Below are 21,604 nucleotides of genomic sequence, written 5' to 3'. Positions count from 1 at the left end.
ATTTGCTATCCTCTAATCCTCTGGGACCTCACCTGTGTCCAGTGAAAGACAAAGATTTCTGTTAGAGGCCCAGCAATTTCATCTCTTGCCTCCCTGAGGAGTCTAGGATAGATGCCATCCGGCCCTGGGGATTTGTCTCTCTTAATGTTTCCTTAAAAAACCTAACACTTCCTCCCTTGTAATTGAGATTTTTTCTAACGGATTAACACATCTGAGACACTACCAGTCAACATGTCCCTCTCCTTTGTGAATACTGATGCAAAGTATTCGTTTAGGATGTCTCCTACTTCCTTTGGTTCTAAGCATAATTCCGCTCCTTTGTCCCTGACGGGTCCGATTCTTTCCCTAACAACCCTCTTGTTCCTAACGTATGTATAAAATGCCTTCGGATTCTCCTTCATCCTGTCTGCCAAGGACATTTTGTACCCCTTTTTGCCCTTCTAACTCCCTGTTTGAGTTCTTTTCTACATTCTCTGTATTCCTCCAGTGTTCCATCTGTTTTTAGCTGCCTGGACCTCATGTATGCCTCTTTTTTCTTTTTGATTAGACCCACAATTTCACTGGTTATCCACGGCTTTCGAATCCTACCTTTCCTGTCCTTCCTCTTTACAGGCACATGCCTGTCCTGCAGTCCTATCAACTGCTTCTTAAAAGACTCCCACATGCCAGATGTGGATTTACCCTCGAACAGCCTCTCCCAATCAACAGCCACCAAATCCTGCCTAATCCGGCTGTAGTTCCCCCAATAACACCCAGGAAACGTTTAAGATGACTGCACCTTTAGCGGAAGAAGGGTTGTGTCCCCTCAGTATGTGACTTCCAGTGCTCTATATGCCATTTATCTTTATTTTCTTTTCTGTTTATATTCTTCTGTTTTCTATTCTTCTTCCTTCCCTGATTCCCTCTTCCTCTTTTTCTTTATTCCTTTTCATTTCCCATTCTCCTTTTGCTATTTCCCTCCTCTCTCCTTTAGACTTTTCCACTCTTCCCTGCTATCTCTGTTCCTCTTTCCCCTTTTCTATTTTTCAATTTTCTCCTTCCTTGCATTCTACTCTCTTACTTTCACCTCAGATTTCCCATATGATCCATCAATACACTAAGGTTCACTCTTCCTTTTCTTTCATGTTGCTACTTCCACACCTCCGCATCAGTCTTCTAACACTCCAGAAATAACACCAAACTCCTATCCCTCCGGTTTTGTCAATATCCACTGTATTTGGGAACATTTCCTTCTTTCTCTGTATTCTTGGCTTTCAGTAAATGGGTATGTTTCAGACTGGAACTGGCGGACAAATGTTGCCAAATACCGGAATTCCTTCTGGCACCTATCCACAACTGAGCCTGTTAACCTGCAGTACAGGCACACCCTGGTTAATCCCAATTCTCAGGAGACTGCTGAAGTCCCCACTACCAGCTCATTCTTCCCCTCACCCCCTCGTCCACAAAACAGACCTGGGGCCCCTCCTCCCGACATCCGAGATCTGGGGGCCCCTTCTCCCGGGGCCCCTCCTCCTGGGGCCCCTCCTCCCAGCATTTCAGACCCGATGCCCTTCCTCTCATGCCCCGATGCCCCAGACCTGGGACTGCAATTTTGAACAAAGGTGCAACGTTTGCACTTATCCTAGCCCCCATGCCTGAGTCTCAGGAAAACTGGAAAATTATGGCCAGTACCTCTACAATTTCTGCACTCACTTTAGACATTAGAACAGTACAGCACAGAACAGGCCCTTCAGCCCACGATGTTGTGCCGAGCTTTATCTGAAACCAAGATCAAGCTATCCCACTCCCTATCATCCTGGTGTGCTCCATGTGCCTATCCAATAACCGCTTAAATGTTCCTCAAGTGTCTGACTCCACTATCACTGCAGGCAGTCCATTCCACACCCCAACCACTCTCTGTGTAAAGAACCTACCTCTGATATCCTTCCTATATCTCCCACCACGAACCCTATAGTTATGCTCCCTTGTAATAGCTCCATCCACCCGAGGAAATAGTCTTTGAACGTTCACTCTATCTATCCCCTTCATCATTTTATAAACCTCTATTAAGTCTCCCCTCAGCCTCCTCCGCTCCAGAGAGAACAGCCCCAGCTCCCTCAACCTTTCCTCATAAGACCTACCCTCCAAACCAGGCAGCATCCTGGTAAATCTCCTCTGCACTCTTTCCAGCGCTTCCACATCCTTTTTATAGTGAGGTGACCAGAACTGCACACAATATTCCAAATGTGGTCTCACCAAGGTCCTGTACAGTTGCAGCATAACCCCACGGCTCTTAAACTCCAACCCCCTGTTAATAAAAGCTAACGCACTATAGGCCTTCTTCACAGCTCTATCCACTTGAGTGGCAACCTTTAGAGACCTGTGGATATGGACCCCAAGATCTCTCTGTTCCTCCACAGTCTTCAGAACCCTTCCTTTGACCCTGTAATCCACATTTAAATTAGTCCTACCATTAGTCCTACCAAAATGAATCACCTCACATTTCCCTCAGTATATTTGAATGCATCTCACCTGGTCCTGCTGCTTATCAACTGTGAGTACAGACATCCTAGCAATACCTTCGCCTTATCAATTTTAAACCTTTCAAGGGTATGACCTGGGTAGCATTTAAAGAAACAAATGCAGGGTATTCATTTAATACCCATGCCTTCTGACTTTTTTGATTCCCTTTTATATCTCTTTAACCATTTATGTGCCCATAGCAGATGTTTGGATTTTCTTTTATGTTAGCTACCAGTTTGTTCTCCTCCTCTCTTTTTACCTCTTACCTGCTTTTTCAGTCTCTCCTCTCGAAGCTTCTATTTTAGTTCTTGTTCTCAATTGTAAAATCCACCTGACATCTGTCATAACCACACTTTTTCTGCTTCTTCTCAATCTCTGTCTCTTTTGTCATCCAGGGACATCTGGATTTGGTTGTCCTACTTTTCCCCTTCATTGGAATAAACTTGGATTGCACCCAAACAATTCTTTAAAGGCAGCATTTGCCTGCCAATCTTTGTTTCCAGTCTATTTGGGTCAGATTCATTTCTTAGCCCATTGAATTTGGCTTTCCCCTAGCTAATTGTTCTTATTCTGATACAATGATCACTGTGTCCTAAATGTTTCCTTACCGACATTTCATCCACTAGGCCCACCTCATTTCCGAGAACGATGTCCAGCAGTGTCTCATTGGACTGAAAAGTTACTGTGTAGACAATTCTGAACATGCTTTAGGAGCTTTTGATCCTCACTACCCTTTACTTCACTACTAATTCATTCTATATTCTAATAATTAAAGTCCTCTGTCATAACTACTCTATAATGCTAGCATTCTCTGTAATTTCCTTCCAAATTTGTTTCTTTACGTCTTTTCCACTTGTTGGTGGCCTATACTCTACACCATGCAATATAACTGTACCCTTTTTGTTCCTTAACTCTATCCAAGTAGACCCTGCCCTTAAGATAAAGGCAAAATATTGCAGAAGCTGGAATCTGAGTAAAAACAGAAAATGCTGGAAAAACTCAGCAGATCTGACAGCATCTATGGAGAGAACAGAGCCAGCGTTGCAAGCCTGGATGACCGTTCATCAGAGTTAAGACAAAGAAAATAGGACAAGATATATACCATGTGTGTGTGTGTGGGGGGGGGGGGGGGGCTGTAATTAGACAAAGGGAACATAAATGGTGATGATAAATGCTGAGAAATGTGATAAGAGCATCCATTCAGAGATCGACTTTGTCCTTGATCCCTCTGATCTAATGATCATCCTCCCTTGATCTAATGCCACAAAACCTTCCTTATGGACGCTTGATGGACTATAGTGGTTTAAGAAGGTGGCACAACACCTTCTTATTGAGAGCAATTAGGAATGGACAGCAATACTCACAACATGAAAAAACTAACAAAAATTAATACTATCATCCACCTCCTTTCCTTTCCGATCTTTCTTGCACACCTTGTATTCATGATTACTTAATAGCCAGTCCTGCCCTTTGGGCCAAGTCTGAGTTGTCACTGCAACATCATAATTCCAAGTGCCTATGTCTGCGACTCTCCAATCTTAATCTTGGTGTGCGGCACGGTGACACAGTGGTTAGCACTGCTGCCTCACAGAGCAAGGGACCTGGGTTCGATTCCCGCTTGGGTCACTGTGTGGAATCATAGAATCATAGAAACCCTGCAGTTCAGAAAGAGGCCATTTGGCCCATCGAGTCTGCACCGACCACAACACCACCCAGGCCCTACCCCCATATCCCTACATATTTACCCACTAATCCCTCTAACCTACGCATCTCAGGACACTAAGGGGCAATTTAGCATGGCCAATTTGCCATTTGGAGTTTGCACGTTCTCCCTGTGTCTGCGTGGGTTTCCTCCGGGTGTTCCGGTTTCGCCCCACACTCCAAAGATGTGAGGGTTAGGTGGATTGGCCATGTTAAATTGACCCTAGTGACAGGGGATTAGTGGAGTAAATTAGCGGGTTATGGGAATAGGGCCTGGTATGATTGTGGTCTGTACAGACTTGATGGGCCAAATGGCAGCCTTCTGTACTGTAGGGATTCTATGATTCATAATTACCACACTTCAAACATTCACAGTAACTGTAATTTACATTGATTGCTTTCTCTCTTACGTTCAACACACCTATTAACCTGCTATTTCCTACTCTAGTGCATCTGCTCCCAATACTCTTCACATCCTGGTATCCCTCTCTAATATCACCTCCTGGACTGATTTGCTAGTGCAATTGGGAGGGTTGGACTAACTTGGTAGGGGTGTGAGAACCCGGAGGTAATACTACAGAGGAATACCAGAGTGTGCAGAATAATGGGAGCGACAGATGTACTCGTAGAAAATTGTAGGGTAATAGGGTATAGTCCATGCCCCTGTCTGCAACAACGGGGATGAGTTGGAAATGGTTGAGAGCTTCAAGTTTCCAGGTGTCCAGATCACCAACAATCTGTCCTGGTCCCTCCACGCGGCTGCAAAAGTTATGAAAGCCCACCAACGCCTTTACTTTCTCAGGAGGCCAAGGAAATGTGGCATGTCCACTACGACTGTCTCCAATTTTTACAGATGCACTATAGAAAGCATCCTTTCTGGATGTATCACAGCTTGGTATGGGCTCAGGCTCTGACCAAGACCACAAGAAATTACAAAGGGTGGTGAACGAAGCCCAGTCCATTATGCAAACCAGCCCCCTCATCCTTTGATTCCTCAGAAAAGCAGCCAGCATAATCAAGGATCCCACGCACCCCGGACATACTCTCTTAAACCTTCTTCCATTGGGAAAAGATGCAAAAGTCTGAGAACATATACCGACTGGCTCAAGAACAGCTTCTTACCTGCTACCATCAGATTTTTTAATAGATCTACCTCGTATTATGTTGATCGTTCTCTATACTCCAGCTATGACCGTAACACTGCACCCTCTCCTTTCCTTCTCCCCTATGTAACTCTCTGAATGGTATGATTTGTATGGCTTGCAAGAAACAATACTTTTTACTGTATACCAATAAATGTGGCAATAATAAATCAAATCAAAATCTTGGGTCCTCTGCCATTACTTATGAGCCAAATGTGAGTACATAGAACATAGAACAGTACAGCACAGAACAGGCCCTTCGGCCCACGATGTTGTGCCAAGCTTTATCTGAAACCAAGATCAAGCTATCCCACTCCCTATCATCCTGGTGTGCTCCATGTGCCTATCCAATAACCGCTTAAATGTTCCTAAAGTGTCTGACTCCACTATCACTGCAGGCAGTCCATTCCACACCCCAACCACTCTCTGCGTAAAGAACCTACTTCTGATATCCTTCCTATATCTCCCACCATGAACCCTATAGTTATGCCCCCTTGTAATAGCTCCATCCACCCAAGGAAATAGTCTTTGAATGTTCACTCTATCTATCCCCTTCATTATTTTATAAACCTCTATTAAGTCTCCCCTCAACCTCCTCCGCTCCAGAGAGAACAGCCCTAGCTCCCTCAACCTTTTCTCATAAGACCTACCCTCGAAACCAGGCAGCATCCTGGTAAATCTCCTTTGCACTCTTTCCAGCGCTTCCACATCCTTCTTATAGTGAGGTGACCAGAAGTTATTTCATTAGTGAGGCATTATGACCAAACCCTGTTCTGTGATGCCTCCAAAGTCACATGTGCGTACTTTGCTTTATTTGTCACTGATGAGAACTGCCAACCCGAAATCATTTTTCCACTCATTGACATCAAGATCAGAGACGATGGATTGAACTTGGGGCCTTCGTATTTTGTACAGCTCCCTGACAGTAGAATTACAGGAATGTTATAAAGAGAAAAATGTGAACCTTTATATTAAAAGTAATAATTAGTTGGGAAATACTGAAATCTCTTCATTGTGAAAGATGCTCAAGCTTCATAGGCGATTTATTGCTCGTGAGAGAACTTCATTTCCATGAATATAGCTTTTGTTTCTTGCATTAAATTTTCCTCCGATACTGTGACAATAACAGTTCCAATATGTAGCAGGGGACTTTTGGTAAAAGTTAGTTTCTGAAATTACAGTGTCTGTGTCAAAGTTTGTACAAGTGTATAATCTAGCTGAGTTAGCATACAGCACTGATATATGCAAATACCAGCTGTGCTCATGTTTTCCCCAGGTCCCCCTTTCTTAATGTTCACCAAAGTATAAATTGACAGCTTGAGTGCAACTCTGATGCATGCAAATACCATTTGTGTGCAAACACTTCTCCTCATATTGAACATATTAGTGAGGCATTCAGAGTTGCTTACACGTTATGGTTTTTTTAGTATTCACCTATTCATCTTCATCAATGGGCCACATCCCTTCAGGAAAATTGCACCTCCGATTGCACTCCTCCCTTTATCAAGAATGCAGCTGCGTGTATCTATACGGATGCCGTGAAAATGGTAACAAGCATTGAAACATAAAGAATAAATTAAAATTTCCTTTCATGCCGAGCTTCCTTGGGATGTGTTTCTGATCCTATAGAAGTTGATCTTTTAATATTGCCACGGAATTTCTGTAATTGCACTACACAAACATCACCAACAGACTCCTTTTGGTGGTTCTTCTGTAGTTTAGAAGGGTCACTGGGTACAAAACTGATTTACTAGCCAGTATAGTTGGGGTTTGTGAGGTAGTGGTAGTGGTGGGGTCTTTCAGCAGTTTAGGACACTGCATTCAAACAATTTGAGTCGATGCCAAATGCTTACGTTACTAGCATAAAAACATAAGAAACAGGAGCTGAAGTAGGCCATATAGTCCCTCAAGTCCCTGAAGTAGGCCATATAGTCCCACCATTCAATAAGATTTCATCCCTTCCTGAACTATCCCCAGAATGATTCTTTGGGTAAGGTATACTCCTCCCACAACACCAGCATCACTGTTAAGTTTATGTGTCAGCTATGGCTCAATTGGCAACATTCTTTCCTTTGAGTGACAAGATTCTGTGTTCAAATTGCACTCCAGGACCTGAGCACAAATGTTGGGGCTGAGACTACAGAGTCATAATGAGGAGGTGCTGTCTTTTGGGCACTCTACCGTCTGCCCTTATGGGATGTAAAAGATCCCATGGTATAGAACATAGAACAGTACAGCACAGAACAGGCCCTTCGGCCCACGTTGTTGTGCCGAGCTTTGTCTGAAACCCAGATCAAACTATTTCCTCCCTATCATCCCGAAGTACTCCATGTGCCTATCTAATAGTTTCTTAAATGTTCCTAAAGTTTCTGACTCCACTATCACTGCAGGCAGTCCATTCCACACCCCAACCACTCTCTGATTAAAGAACCTACCTCGGACATCCTTCCTATATCTCCCACCATGAACCCTATAGTTATGCCCCCCAGTTACCACTCCATTCACCCGAGGAAATAGTCTTTGAACGTTCACTCTATCTATCCCCCTCATCATCTTATAAACCTCTATCAAGTCTCCTCTCAACCTCCTCCGCTCCAAAGAGAAAAGCCCAAGTTCCCTCAACCTTTCCTCATAAGACCTACCCTCCAAACCAGGCAGCATCCTGGTAAATCTCCTTTGCACTCTTTCCAGTTCTCCACATCCTTCTTATAGTGAGGTGACCAGAACTGCACACAATATTCCAAATGTGGTCTCACCAAGGTCCTGTACAGTTGCAGCATAACCCCACGGCTCTTAAACTCAAACCCCCTGTTAATGAACGCCAACACACTATAGGCCTTCTTCACGGCTCTGTCCACTTGAGTGGCAACCTTCAGAGATCTATGGATATGAACCCCAAGATCTCTCTGTTCCTCCACATTCTTCAGAACCCAACCTTTGACCCTGTAATCCACATTTAAATTTGTCCTACCAAAATGAATCACCTCGCATTTGTCAGGGTTAAACTCCATTTGCCATTTTTCAGCCCAGCTCTGCATCCTATCTATATCTCTTTGCAGCCTACAACAGCCCTCCACCTCATCCACTACTCCACCAATCTTGGTGTCATCAGCAAATTTACTGATCCATTTAGGAAAAATGGATTATTTAGGAAAGCAACATGGAGCTATCCCGGTGCCCTGGCCAATATTTATTTCTTGACCAACATCACAGAAGGAGATTATCTCATTATTATCACAGTACTTTTTCTGGGAGCTGGCTGTGCGCATGTTGGCTGCCACGTTTCTGCATTATAACTGGCTGCAGGATGTCCGATTGTCATATAAGGCGCTATATATGGAAGGCTGTCTTTCTTTACCTGGGCTGTGCTGAGCAAAGTAAATACAGCTGACCTTGAGGAAATAATTTTTATTAATGCAGCTGATTCTATGCAATCGTTGATCTAGAAATGCACCACCAGTGTGCATTTCCTTTTCCCCCATTTGTCTTCATCTTAGAACTGAACATTTATCCTTGTCGCATTTACAGATCAATAGCAAGTCCCTATTTTGCTCCTTGGATACAATAGGAATCGGAAACTCTTAACATACAAATCTTGTTAAAAGTGATTGCCTATCTGTCATATATATAACATATTAATAATTCCTATCACTTAAAATTACTTCTGGGTTTTCACAAGTAATTTCAAATGCATGTTGACCTCCAGGATATCTCCCTCTTGGATTGAGCACAGATCAATCTGACTTTTGGGGTCAGACAGTGTGGCAAGTGTGAGGATGATTTCCTCCCTCCTCCCTCACTGGAACAAATGTTGGTAACGATCAAGATCAAATTTTGATCCAGGTAAATTGTGACACTGATGTTTATTTTTACTTTCCTAAGAAATGACTTGGGTGGGGAAAAAAAGATTTTAAGTTTGGGTTTGATGTTCTGGTATTTTAATTTGCAAAATGTGTGCTGCAGTCATTTGTTATCACTACCCATAAAGAAAGAAAAGCTTGCATTTATAAAGAAAAGCAAAATGCTGCAGATGCTGGAAATCTGCATTCAAAACAGAAAATGATGGAAATACTTGGCAGGTCAGGCGGCAGTTGTGGAGAGAGAAAGAGTTGATGATGAGCTTCATCAGAACAAAAATATCATGAGACCGGCTGACTATTTCCTGCATTTCCTTTTTTTTTGCATTTATATGGCACTTTCACAGCCACCAGACATCTCAAAATGCTTTACAACCACTGAGGTACTTCTTGAAGAGTAGTCACTGTTGCAACATTGAAATCAGGGTGATTGGGAACAATGGAGAGCCATTATCTTATCTCATGCTTCCAAATAAATATGTGGCTACATATCAGGTCAGAGGCGAGGGATTTTGTGGTGATTAACTCACCACCTGACTCCCAAAACCTGTCCAAGGTGCAAGTCAGGAGTTTGATCCCCCTGCCTGGATGAGTGCAGCTCCAACAACACTCGAGAAGCTAAACACCATCCAGGTCAAAGCAGCCCGCTTGATTGGCACCACATCTACAACCACCACTGACGCACAGTGGTAGCAATTTGTACCATCTACAAGGTGCACTGCATGAACTCACCAAGGCTCATGCAGCACCTTCCAAACGACTGCTACCATCTAGAAGGACAAGGGCAACAGACATATTGGAACACCACTCCCTGCAAATTCCCCTCCAGGTCGCTCACCATCCTGACTTGGAAATATCTAATTGTTTCTTCACTCTTGCTGGGTCAAATGCCCTCCCTAACAGCACTGTGGATGTACCTACACCACATGGACTGCAGTGATTCAAGAGGGTGGCTCACCTGCGCCTTGTCTAGGGTAATTAGGGATGAGCAATAAATGCTGGTGTAGCCAGTGACACCCACATCCAGTGGAATAAATAAAAATACATTATATCATGGAAGATGGAAAGTCTTTTCCTGTCGGTTCCTCCTTCAGAACAAATGAAGAAATAGGTATGTATGTGTACAGTGTGATTAGCAGGTTCAGGTTGCAAGGACGTGCAGTTTACGCTCTGAAAAATAAAGTTTCTAGGACAATTACGGGAGAGTTTGTCTCGATAAAGAAATGATAGGAGCTAATTTGGCGTGGTGGCAGTGGTTAACCCTGCTGCCTCAACGCCAGGGACCCGGGTTCGATTCTGGCCTTGGGTGACTGTCTGTGTGGAGTCTGCACGTTCTCACCGTGTCTGCTTGGGTTTCCTCTGGGTGCTCCGGTTTCCTCCCATTCTCCAAAGATGTGCAAGGTAGGTGGATTGACCATGATAAATTGCCCATTAGTGTCAGGAGGACTAGCAGAGTGTTATGGGGATAGGGCCTGTGTGGGATAGTTGTCGGTGCAGGCTCGATGGGCCAAATTGCCTCATTCATCACTATGGGCATTCTATGAATTAAAAATAAATAAATATACTTCATGACAACTTTGCCTTGACTTTTTAGAGAAGAATGTGGATAGATGATAAAATTAAGCTGGACATTATTGCAGGTTACATGGCAGCATTAACTGTAAGTTGGTAAAAGAGCAAACAAAGTATAATAGTTAATGGATGGGTATTAGACTGGAGGTATGTTGAATGGCAGCACCTCCCCCATCACCCACCCACCCATCCACCACCACCAGGAGCACCAAGCCCCCCAGGACTTGGCTGTAGGAGGTTCAAAATCCAAAGTGGCAGTTAATACAAAAATAGGTTGCATGGCTAACTGTGAGGAGAGCTTTAAACACCTCCAAGAGGACAGAGACTAGCTAGTAGATTGACAGCTTGGATAAAATTATTTGTGGAGAAATCCAATGTGATAGATTTTGGTACGATAATGAGAAGAAATATTTGGGCCTGCAGGCATACAAAGTGGGGTGAGAAGTTAATTCAAGTAATTTCCAGGTTTAATAACTTAAGGACATTGAGCAAAAAGCTAATGCTCAACCTGTGCAAGTCAGTGGCAGCGGACACATGGGAGCACCGCCACCTGCACGTATTCCTCCAAATGTTGTCCCCTTGTTCAAGAAGGGGAGTAGGGACAACCCTGGTAATTATAGACCGGTGAGCCTTACTTCTGTTGTGGGCAAAGTATTGGAAAGGATTATAAGAGATTTGAGCAAAGCGTTTGATAAGGTTCCCCATGGTAAGCTTTTGCAGAAAATACGGACACATGGGATTGAGGGTGATTTAGTGGTTTGGATCAGGAATTGGCTAGCTGGAAGAACATCAGATGGTTGATGGGAAATATTCATCCTGGAGTTCTGTTTCTAGTGGTGTACCACAAGGATCTGTTTTGGGGCCACTGCTGTTTGTCATTTTTATTAATGACCTGGATGAGGGCGTGGAAGGATGGATTAGTAAATTTGCGGATGACACTAAAGTCGGTGGAGTTGTAGACAGTGTGGAGGGAAGTGGCAGGCTACAGAGGAAGAGTTTAGCAACAGCAGGTTAAAGTCCAACAAGTTTATTTGGTAGCAAATATCATAAGCAAATACCATAGGGCAGCACGGTAGCACAGTGGTTAGCACTGCTGCTTCACAGCTCCAGGGACCTGGGTTCGATTCCCGGCTTGGGTCACTGTCTGTGTGGAGTTTGCACAATCTCTTCGTGTCTGCGTGGGTTTCCTCCGGGTGCTCCGGTTTCCTCCCACAGTCCAAAGATGTGTGGGTTAGGTTGATTGGCCATGCTAAAATTGCCCCTTGGTGTCCTGTGATGTGTAGATTAGAGGGATTAGTGGGTAGGATATGAGGGTAGGGCCTGGGTGGGATTGTGGTCGGTGCAGACTTGATGGGCCGAATGGCCTCTTTCTGTACTGTAGGGTTTCTATGATTTCTATAAGCTTTCGGAGCGCTGCTCCTTTGTCAGATGGAGTGGATATCGGCACATTTCCACTCCATCTGACGAAGGAGCAGCGCTCCGAAAGCTTATGGTATTTGCTATCAAATAAACCTGTTGGACTTTAACCTGGTGTTGCTAAAACTCTTATTGTGTTCACCCCAGTCCAACGCCGGCATCTCCACATCAAGGTTACAGAGGGACATAGATAAGCTGTAGAGCTGGGCTGAGAGGTGGCAAATGGAGTTTAATGCGGAAAAGTGTGAGGTGATTCATTTTGGAAGGAGTAACAGGAATACAGAGTACTGGGCTAATGGTAAGATTCTTGGTAGTGTGGATTAACAGAGGGACCTGGGTGTCCATGTGCATAGATCCCTGAAAGTTGGCACCCAGGTTGATAGGTTTGTTAAGAAAGCGTACGGTGTGTTAGCTTTTATTGGTAGAGGGATTGAGTTTTGGAGCCAGGAGGTCATGCTGCAACTGTACAAAACTCTGGTGCGGCCGCATTTGGAGTATTGTGTACAGTTTTGGTCGCCGTATTATAGGAAAGATGTGGAAGTGTTGGAAAGGGTGCAGAGGAGATTTACCAGGATGTTGCCTGGTATGGTGGTAAGGTCTTATGAGGAAAGGCTGAAGGGGTTGAGGTTGTTTTTGTTAGAGAGAAGAAGGTTAAGATGTGACTTAATAGAGGCATACAAGATGATCAGAGGATTAGATAGGGTGGATAGTGAGATCTTTTTTCCTCGGATGGTGATGGCTAGCACGAGGGGACATAGCTTTAAATTGAGGGGTGAGAGATATAGGACAGATGTTAGAGGTAGGTTCTTTACTCGGAGAGTAGTAAGGGCGTGGAATGCCCTGCCTGCAGCAGTAGTGGACTCGTCAATATTAAGAGCATTCAAATGGTTATTGGATAAACATATGGATGATATTGGAATAGTGTAGATTAGAGGGGCTTTAGATTGGTTCCACTGGTCGGCGCAACATCGAGGGCCGAAGGGCCTGTCCTGCGCTGTTATGTTCTATGTATCCTCCTGAATGGGAAATATATTACTGTTCATGGGTCAAATTCGTGGAGCTCCCTCCCAAACAGCACTGCAGGTGTACCTACACCGCACAGATTACAGTGGTTCAAGAAGACTTCCTTGCTTTTGATTCTATACAACTCTAAGACAGCTCACCACCATCACCATCTTCTCGAGGATAAATAGGAACGGACGATATAATGATGCCCATGTCCCATGAATGAACAGAAAAAGAAACTGCAGTTAGAATATTGTGTTCAGCGATGCTTTGCTTGGTCAAAGATGCCACAGCCACGGAGAGGGTGCGGAAGAGATGAAAAAAGTGACATTGAAATAATTGGGCACTATCGAGTTTTCATTTTGTGAACTAGTTTTGAGGTAGCAAATGTTTAGGAATTATATAATCAAGGTTATGGAAATATCTTTATATAGTTTCGGCAGATATAACAGACTCAATTTCTAGTAGGACTACTGACTGGATACTATTTTACTTTTGGAATATGTATTTTAAATGAAAAAACTGAAGTTAAGACAATTAGGTTTTATGTGAAGGATGTTAATGAAGTGTAAATTTCTTGAAGGTTTTTCTGGTGAAACCAAACAGCATCCAAGTGTAGAATATTCATAAATTCTCAATAAATGGTGCACTCTGGGGGTACCTTCACAGTGCATCCTCTGGAAGAGCATAGAATCACTGACAGCAACTTCTGGATTTCCGTGTTGTTCTACACATATACAGATCCCAGAAGATAGTATCAATTTCAGTGGAGTGAGGACAGCAAACAATGACAGTTTTGCCACCATTACCACAAAATCTGGGCTGTTATTGCAGACTGAAAATAATGTCATCTAATTTGTCAGGAATTTTTTTTCCATTAATGTGTTATTGGACAAAAGAACTAAGTTGAACTCTCACTAAGTTTAACATCCGAATTCTGATGCTGTTTTGCGTGATTACAATGTGGTCTTTTGCGATGTTATGTACTCTGAGGAATGTCCATGAACTATTCTTTGTTTTATTACTGTTGAAGCTGATTACTTCAGGATGTTTTGATATGAGGAATTTAAAAGTTAAAATTTTGATATTCTGATGGTGAGGACTGAATTGTAACAATGTCACATCAGGAAGTGTTTGATTCAAATTGTTGTCTTCCGAGCTGCTTTTAACCAACAGTTCAACCCTGAAATGGTGACAGAAGAAAGATTGTAAATATACAATGATGGAAGATCGTGATTCGAAATGTTAACCCTCCAGACCTGCTGAATGTTTTTTGTATTTTCTGCTTTTAATTTCAAATTTCCAGCATCCTCAGGATGATATTTTTTGAGTAAATATACACATATACCACAACAGTAGTTTTGATTCTGTTATCTAATTTGTTAGAGAAGCCATAAGAGGCACTGTATAAAACACACAAGAAAAATTGCCCCCATTGCACTACTTACCCCCTGATAGAGAACACTGGATTTCTTTTTTTAAAAGATTGTAATCTAAACACATTAAGATTATGGATTTGGTTTTATAGTTTGTGATTTCTAATCACAGTCTAATGTATATGCTCGTCTTAAAGTTGCAAAAACCACTGTAACCAGGAAACAGTCCAACGCCTTCAGCAACAGTAGCTTTGCAAGGGTTTTTGTTTCTTCCCCTCAGTTGTGACTGATTTGAAAAATGTATCTACTATGCGCTCCAATTACGATTGTGTTCTGACTCAAGTTATGAGCAAAGGCATCCTTTAGTGTTGGGGAGAAGATCAAAATTGCTCTATTAGTCAATGAGAAAGTTCTGCCAATTAATTAAAGTCATGTAAGGCTATTTCTAATGCCAGTTGTTGCTCTGGGAAATTAGACACCAGAACGTGTGGACTTCCCTGGCCACCTGTTCCCATTCCCTTCGGATCACACAGTCCTTTAGCATCTCCAGCTCAGTCCACACACGGGAACATAGCCTCTCGCATCCTTCTAACCTCCATGACTTCCACATCTGTGAACCGAGGAGTGCTCCCTCTGCCCTGGTGTTTCATTCATAGAGTCTCCAATTACAGCATTCTCAGTCAGCAGCAGCAGCCTCCTGTGATTCAGTGAACCTTCTCTCTAAGAGGGACTGACTGTCCTTAAGAGCTGCAGGCTGGCTGAAACACATTCCAGTCTCTCACACAGTTAGGTCCCCCACTGAGCATGGCTGGTGCAAGTCAGCAGCTAGAATTCTTCACATTAAGAGGACAGCGTGCAGCCCCAACAGGAAGGGGCACAGGCAGATTTATTTATTTATTCATTGGATTTATTATTGTCACAGGCGTTAACATACAGTGAAAAGTATTGTTTCTTGTCCGCTGTACAGACAGAGCAGACTGTTCATAGAGAAGGAAAGGAGAAAGTGCAGAATGTAATGTTAGTCATAGCTAGGGTGTAGAGAAAGATCAACTTAATGCGAGGTAAGTCCATTCAAAAGTCTGACAGCAGCAGGGAAGAAGCTGTTCTTGAGCCGGTTGATACGTGACCTCAGAGTTTTGTATCTTTTTCTCGACGGAAGAAGGTGGAAGAGAGAATGTCTGGGGTGCGTGGGGTCCTTAATTATGCTGGCTGCTTTGCCGAGGCAGCGGGAAGTGTAGACAGAGTCAATGGATGGGAGGCTGGTTTGCGTGATGGATTGGGCTACATTCATGACCTTTTGTAGTTCCTTGCGGTCTTGGGCTGAGCAGGAGCCATACCAAGCTGTGATACAACCAGAAAGAATGCTTGCTATGGTGCATCTGTAAAAGTTGGTGAGAATCGTAGTTGACATGCCAAATTTCCTTAGTCTTCTGAGAAAGTAGAGGCGTTGGTGGGCTTTCTTAAGCTGGAGGAAATAGATGTTCGGAGGGAGGATGTTCTGGCAGTTTTGAATAAACTGAAGGTCGATAAGTCCCCTGGGCCTGATGAAATATATCCTAGGATTCATTGGGAGGCAAGGGATGAGATTGCAGAGCCTTTGGCTTTGATCTTTGGGTCCTCACTGTCCACGGGGATGGTGCCAGAGGACTGGAGAATGGCGAATGTTGTTCCTCTGTTTAAGAAAGGGAATAGAAATGACCCTGGTAATTATAGACCGGTTAGTCTTTCTTCGGTGGTTGATAAATTGATGGAAAAGGTCCTTAGGGATGGGATTTACGACCATTTAGAAAGATGCGGATTAATCCGGGATAGTCAGCATGGATTCGTGAAGGGCAAGCCTTGCCTCACAAATTTGATTGAATTTTTTGAGGAGGTAACTAAGTGTGTTGATGAAGGAAGGGCAGTTGATGTCATATACATGGATTTTAGTAAGGTGTTTGATAAGGTCCCCCATGGTTGGCTTATGATGAAAGTGAGGAGGTGTGGAATAGAGGGAAAGTTGGCCGATTGGATAGGTAACTGGCTATCTGATCGAAGACAGAGGGTGGTGGTGGATGGAAAATTTTCGGATTGGAGGCAGTTTGCTAGCGGAGTGCCACAGGGATCAGTGCTTGGTCCTCTGCTCTTTGTGATTTTTATTAATGACTTAGAGGAGGGGGCTGAAGGGTGGATCAGTAAATTTGCTGATGACACCAAGATTGGTGGAGTAGTGGATGAGGTGGAGGGCTGTTGTAGGCTGCAAAGAGACATAGATAGGATGCAAAGCTGGGCTGAAAAATGGCAAATGGAGTTTAACCCTGATAAATGCGAGGTGATTCATTTTGGTAGGACTAATTTAAATGTGGATTACAGGGTCAAAGGTAGGGTTCTGAAGACTGTGGAGGAACAGAGAGATCTTGGGGTCCATATCCACAGATCTCTAAAGGTTGCCACTCAAGTGGATAGGGCGGTGAAGAAGGCCTATAGTGTGTTAGCTTTTATTAACAGGGGGTTGGAGTTTAAGAGCCGTGGGGTTATGCTGCAGCTGTACAGGACCTTGGTGAGACCACATTTGGAATATTGTGTGCAGTTCTGGTCACCTCACTATAAGAAGGATGTGGAAGCGCTGGAAAGAGTGCAGAGGAGATTTACCAGGATGCTGCCTGGTTTGGAGGGTAGGTCTTATGAGGAAAGGTTGAGGGAGCTCGGGCTGTTCTCTCTGGAGCGGAGGAGGCTGAGGGGTGACTTAATAGAGGTTTGTAAAATGATGAAGGGGATAGATAGAGTGAACGTTCAAAGACTATTTCCTCGGGTGGATGGAGCTATTACAAGGGGGCATAACTGTAGGGTTCGTGGTGGGAGATATAGGAAGGTTATCAGAGGTAGGTTCTTTACGCAGAGCGTGGTTGGGGTGTGGAATGGGCTGCCTGCAGTGATAGTGGAGTCAGACACTTTAGGAACATTTAAGCGCATGGAGCACACCAGGATGATAGGGAGTGGGATAGCTTGATCTTGGTTTCAGATAAAGCTCGGCACAACATCGTGGGCCGAAGGGCCTGTTCTATACTGTACTGTTCTATGTTCTAGTATCGGCCTGTGGCCAGCGGTGTGCCTCAGAGGTCAGTCCTCGGTCCACTGTGATTTGTCATTTATGTTGATGATTTGGATGGGAGTGTAGGAGGCATGGTTGGTGGGTTTGCGGATGACACTAGGATTCTTGGCATGGTAGACGGTGAGGAAGGTTGTCTCCGGTTGCAACGGGATCTTGACTGGTTGAGCCAGTGGGCTGACGGGTGGCAGATGGAGTATAATTTGGACGGGTGCGGGGTGATGTATTTTGGTGGATTGAGCCAGGGCATGACTTGCTTGGTTGATGGTGAGGCATTGGGGAGAGTTGCAGGGCGGGGAGATCTGGGGGTGCATGTTCGTGGCTCCTTGGGGGTGGAGTCGCAGGTGGACGGAGTGGTGAAGAAGGCATTCGGCATGCTTGGTTTCATCGGTCAGAACATTGAATACAGGAGTTGGAACATCTTGTTGAAGTTGTACAAGACATTGGTAAGGCCACACTTGGAATACTGTGTGCAATTCTGGTCACCCTATTATAGAAAGGATATAATAAACTAGAAAGAGTGCAGAAAAGATTTACTAGGATGCTTCCGGGACTTGATGGATTGAGTTATAAGGAGAGGCTGAATAGACTGGGACTTTTTTCTCTGGAGTGTAGGAGGTTGAGGGGTCTGTAAAATAATGAGGGGCATAGACAAGGTAGACAGTCAATATCTTTTCCCAAAGGTAGGGGAGTCTAAAACTAGAGGGCATAAGTTTAAGGTGAGAGGGGAGAGATACAAAAGTGTCCAGAGGGACAATTTCTTCACACACAGGGTGGTGAGTGTCTGGAACAAGCTGCCAGAAGTAGTAGTAGAGGCGGGCACAATTTTATCTTTTAAAAAGCATTTAGATAGTTACATGGGTAAGATGGGTATAGAGGGATATGGGCCAAATGCGGGCAATTGGGATTAGCTTAGGGGTTTTTTAAAAAAAAAGGGTGGCATGGACAAGTTGGGCCGAAGGGCCTGTTTCCATGCTGTAAACCTCTATGACTATAACTAAACATGGTGTTAAAGAAAATATCTGTTCATTTACTGTCTTCTGTTTTCTTGTCCAGAGGATTATCTTTGATGATTTATCCTTCTGTTATTGGTTTGTTGCAGATCCTGTTCCAGCATTAGATCTAGGACAACAACTCCAGCTCAAAGTCCAACGTATGCATGACGTAGAAACAGAGAATCAGAAACTGCGGGAAACACTTGAGGAATACAACAAGGAGTTTGCAGAAGTCAAGAATCAGGGTAAGAACAGGAAAATGCCACTTTTCCACTGTATAAGTAGTGACTCTTTCAAGGCTGTATGATGATGTCACGACATCAATTATGTCATTTTTATTACCGTTACAATGTGCAAACTCGGTGTACTGTACCTGAGGCTCATGATCTGCAACCAGATTTTCAGGGTCTAGAATATGTCTCTTTTCACACAATTATTAATGTTCAGGCCATAGCTTCCAATATCTACAACTTACTTGACAGCTGCAGCATTGGTGCAAAGTAAAAACACTTCCAAGCAATGCTGCAATTAAGCATCAATTAGCTTTCTTGAATAGAAACTTTCCTGTTGAACGAAACACAAAAGGCTGGGATAGATATGACAATTACACCGTGGACTTGAAAAAACGCTTGGACAAAGTTCTACACCAAAGGCCAAATACCAAATGCAACACCAAATGTTGAAAGCTGTAAGGATTCAGGGTAACTTTTGGCAGTGGATAAGCAACTGGGTTTGATGAGGTTTATTGGATTGGGGAGGAAGTACTGAATGAGGTGGCCCATGTAACTTCGAAACAATATGATATAAAGGACTTGGACATGGAAAGGCAAAATGGTCATTACAGTACTCCATGAATGGTGTTCCAAGAATTGAGAAAGAAATTAAGAGAGGCTTAGTAAATGCCAAGCCCAACAATGCAAAGCAATAATCAACAAAAACAAATCATTGACGACAATACAAAACCATAATGATTAAACTGTAATATGGGCTTGCCCAACCTTGAGCACTATTTCTAGTTCAGGTCATGAAGGGAGATATTCAAGAGCTGGAGGCTTTGTTCCCCATGGCCTGAGCTATGAGAAAAGAGCAGAGGCATCTGTGATTTTCCATCTGTGGAGGAAGCATCTGTGTATCTTGTAAAGAGTGGGGAGATAGTGAAGGGAATGGAAAAAGTAAATCCGTAATATTACTTCGTCCTAATCTCTCAAGTTAATTCAAATGGGTTACGAAGTATGACAGTTGTTAACATTAAGTTCTTCTCTGCACAATGTATGGATAGAATTCTCTATAGAGTATTTGGAACCATTTATGAAGCAATTAGAATAGAATAGAATAGAATCCCTACAGTACAGGAAGAGGCCATTTGGCCCATCGAGTCTGCACCGACCACAATCCCACCCAGGCCCTACCCCCACATATTTTACCTGCTAATCCCTCTAACCTACGCATCCCAGGACTCTAAGGGGCAATTTTTTTAACCTGGCCAATCAACCTAACCCGCACATCTTTGGACTGTGGGAGGAAACCGGAGCACCCGGAGGAAACCCACGCAGACACGAGGAGAATGTGCAAACTCCACACAGACAGTGACCCGAGCCGGGAATCGAACCCGGGACCCTGGAGCTGTGAAGCAGCAGTGCTAACCACTGTGCTACCGTGCCGCCCCTAGATGTAGATATGGGGGAACCTGGAGGGTAATTTCAGGTTAACTAATTGAGATGAGCTGAATGGTCTAAGTCAAGTGTTCTGCTAGATCTGGTTTAGGTTTGTTACCTTTTGTAACTAACTCTATTCTTTTGGATAAAAGCAAATTACTGCGGATGCTGGAATCTGAAACAAAAACAGAAAATGCTGGAAAATCTCAGTGGGTCTGGTAGCATCTGTGGAAAGAGAACAGAGCAAATGTTTTGAGTCTTTTGGGGTGTGTCTCCTTATGGTCTCACTACGTTTTTCAGTGATTTTTAACTGGATGAACATCACTGACCCAAAGCAGAACCTGAGGGAGAGAAATTTCTTTAGTGTCTGTTTAACAACAATACACAGTTTTTACTGTTGTACGCAACAAGGAGGTTAGTTGAGAAATGCTCAAGCAGATTCTATGAATGTATCAAGGGATCAGTGTGCACCCTAAGTAGTTTCTGTTCTTAGTGCTTGGTAGCAGAGCACACAGTAGGTTGCAACTACTTCATTGTCTTTAGGTCATGCAAGAAGTAAGGAAAACCTTTTTTGTGCGTGTCTTTAATCTTTGAAATGTAACCAGTTGTCAGTGTCAGTAAAATTAGCAATTAATTCTCAGCAAACTCTGATTAATTTAATCAGTTTCACTCTAATAATTCTTCATGATTGATCTCTGAAAGCATTAGTCATACTTCATTGTGTTTTTGTCATTTGCTATTGCTTTCGAGCGCAACAATGCCGTTCGCGCTGTTTGACCCAGGTATGTGTTTCTGAGCACTGTAGACTGCTTGTACATTCTATGCCAACACTAGGAACAGAATTCTAGAACAGAAATCTAACACATCTAATCAATTGGCTGAAATATCACATCTCTAGTCGTGCTTTTATCTTACTAATTTGACCGATCCTGCATTGGCTAGCATGGAAATTTGCAGATGCTCCAACTGACTGCGTCAACCGGTTAACAGTTCAATTTTAAATCCAGCCGGTTGAATTGTCAAGTTGAACGAATATGAACACGATCTTGTTTTTGCCGACTTCACTGTGTACTGGAATTTTTCTGAATGCAGAAGCTACAATATAAGTAAATTATCACATGTTCAGTTCATGGCCTTTGAAATAAATACGTATGTTTGTTTGTTTAGAATAAAATAATCTTCTCAAGTGGCTGTGAAAGGGGGAGAATGAGTGCAGGAAGTGCAAAAGAAGCAGAGAGTTGCTTCTGTCATCGTAAACATGAATTCCAAATGGTGTGTTGCCTTTCAGGTGCTGG

The 21,604-nt window shown here is 43.4% G+C and overlaps 1 protein-coding gene across 9 annotated transcripts in view; it reads left to right on the top strand.

The window, feature by feature from the left end:
* LOC144501444 (protein CASP-like) overlaps positions 1–21,604 on the top strand; it is a 779,365-nt gene that overhangs the window by 306,860 nt on the left and 450,901 nt on the right. For all 9 annotated transcript variants that reach the window (XM_078225211.1, XM_078225210.1, XM_078225209.1 and 6 more), the window contains exon 5: positions 18,762–18,899. In XM_078225211.1, coding sequence (XP_078081337.1) covers positions 18,762–18,899 — 138 coding nt within the window. The remainder of the gene's footprint in view (positions 1–18,761; positions 18,900–21,604) is intronic.

Source organism: Mustelus asterias, chromosome 12 (assembly GCF_964213995.1).
Source record: "Mustelus asterias chromosome 12, sMusAst1.hap1.1, whole genome shotgun sequence".
Lineage (NCBI taxonomy): Eukaryota > Metazoa > Chordata > Chondrichthyes > Carcharhiniformes > Triakidae > Mustelus > Mustelus asterias.
The sequence above is the reverse complement of the archived record's forward strand: the minus strand, read 5'-3'. Positions and strand labels throughout refer to the sequence as shown.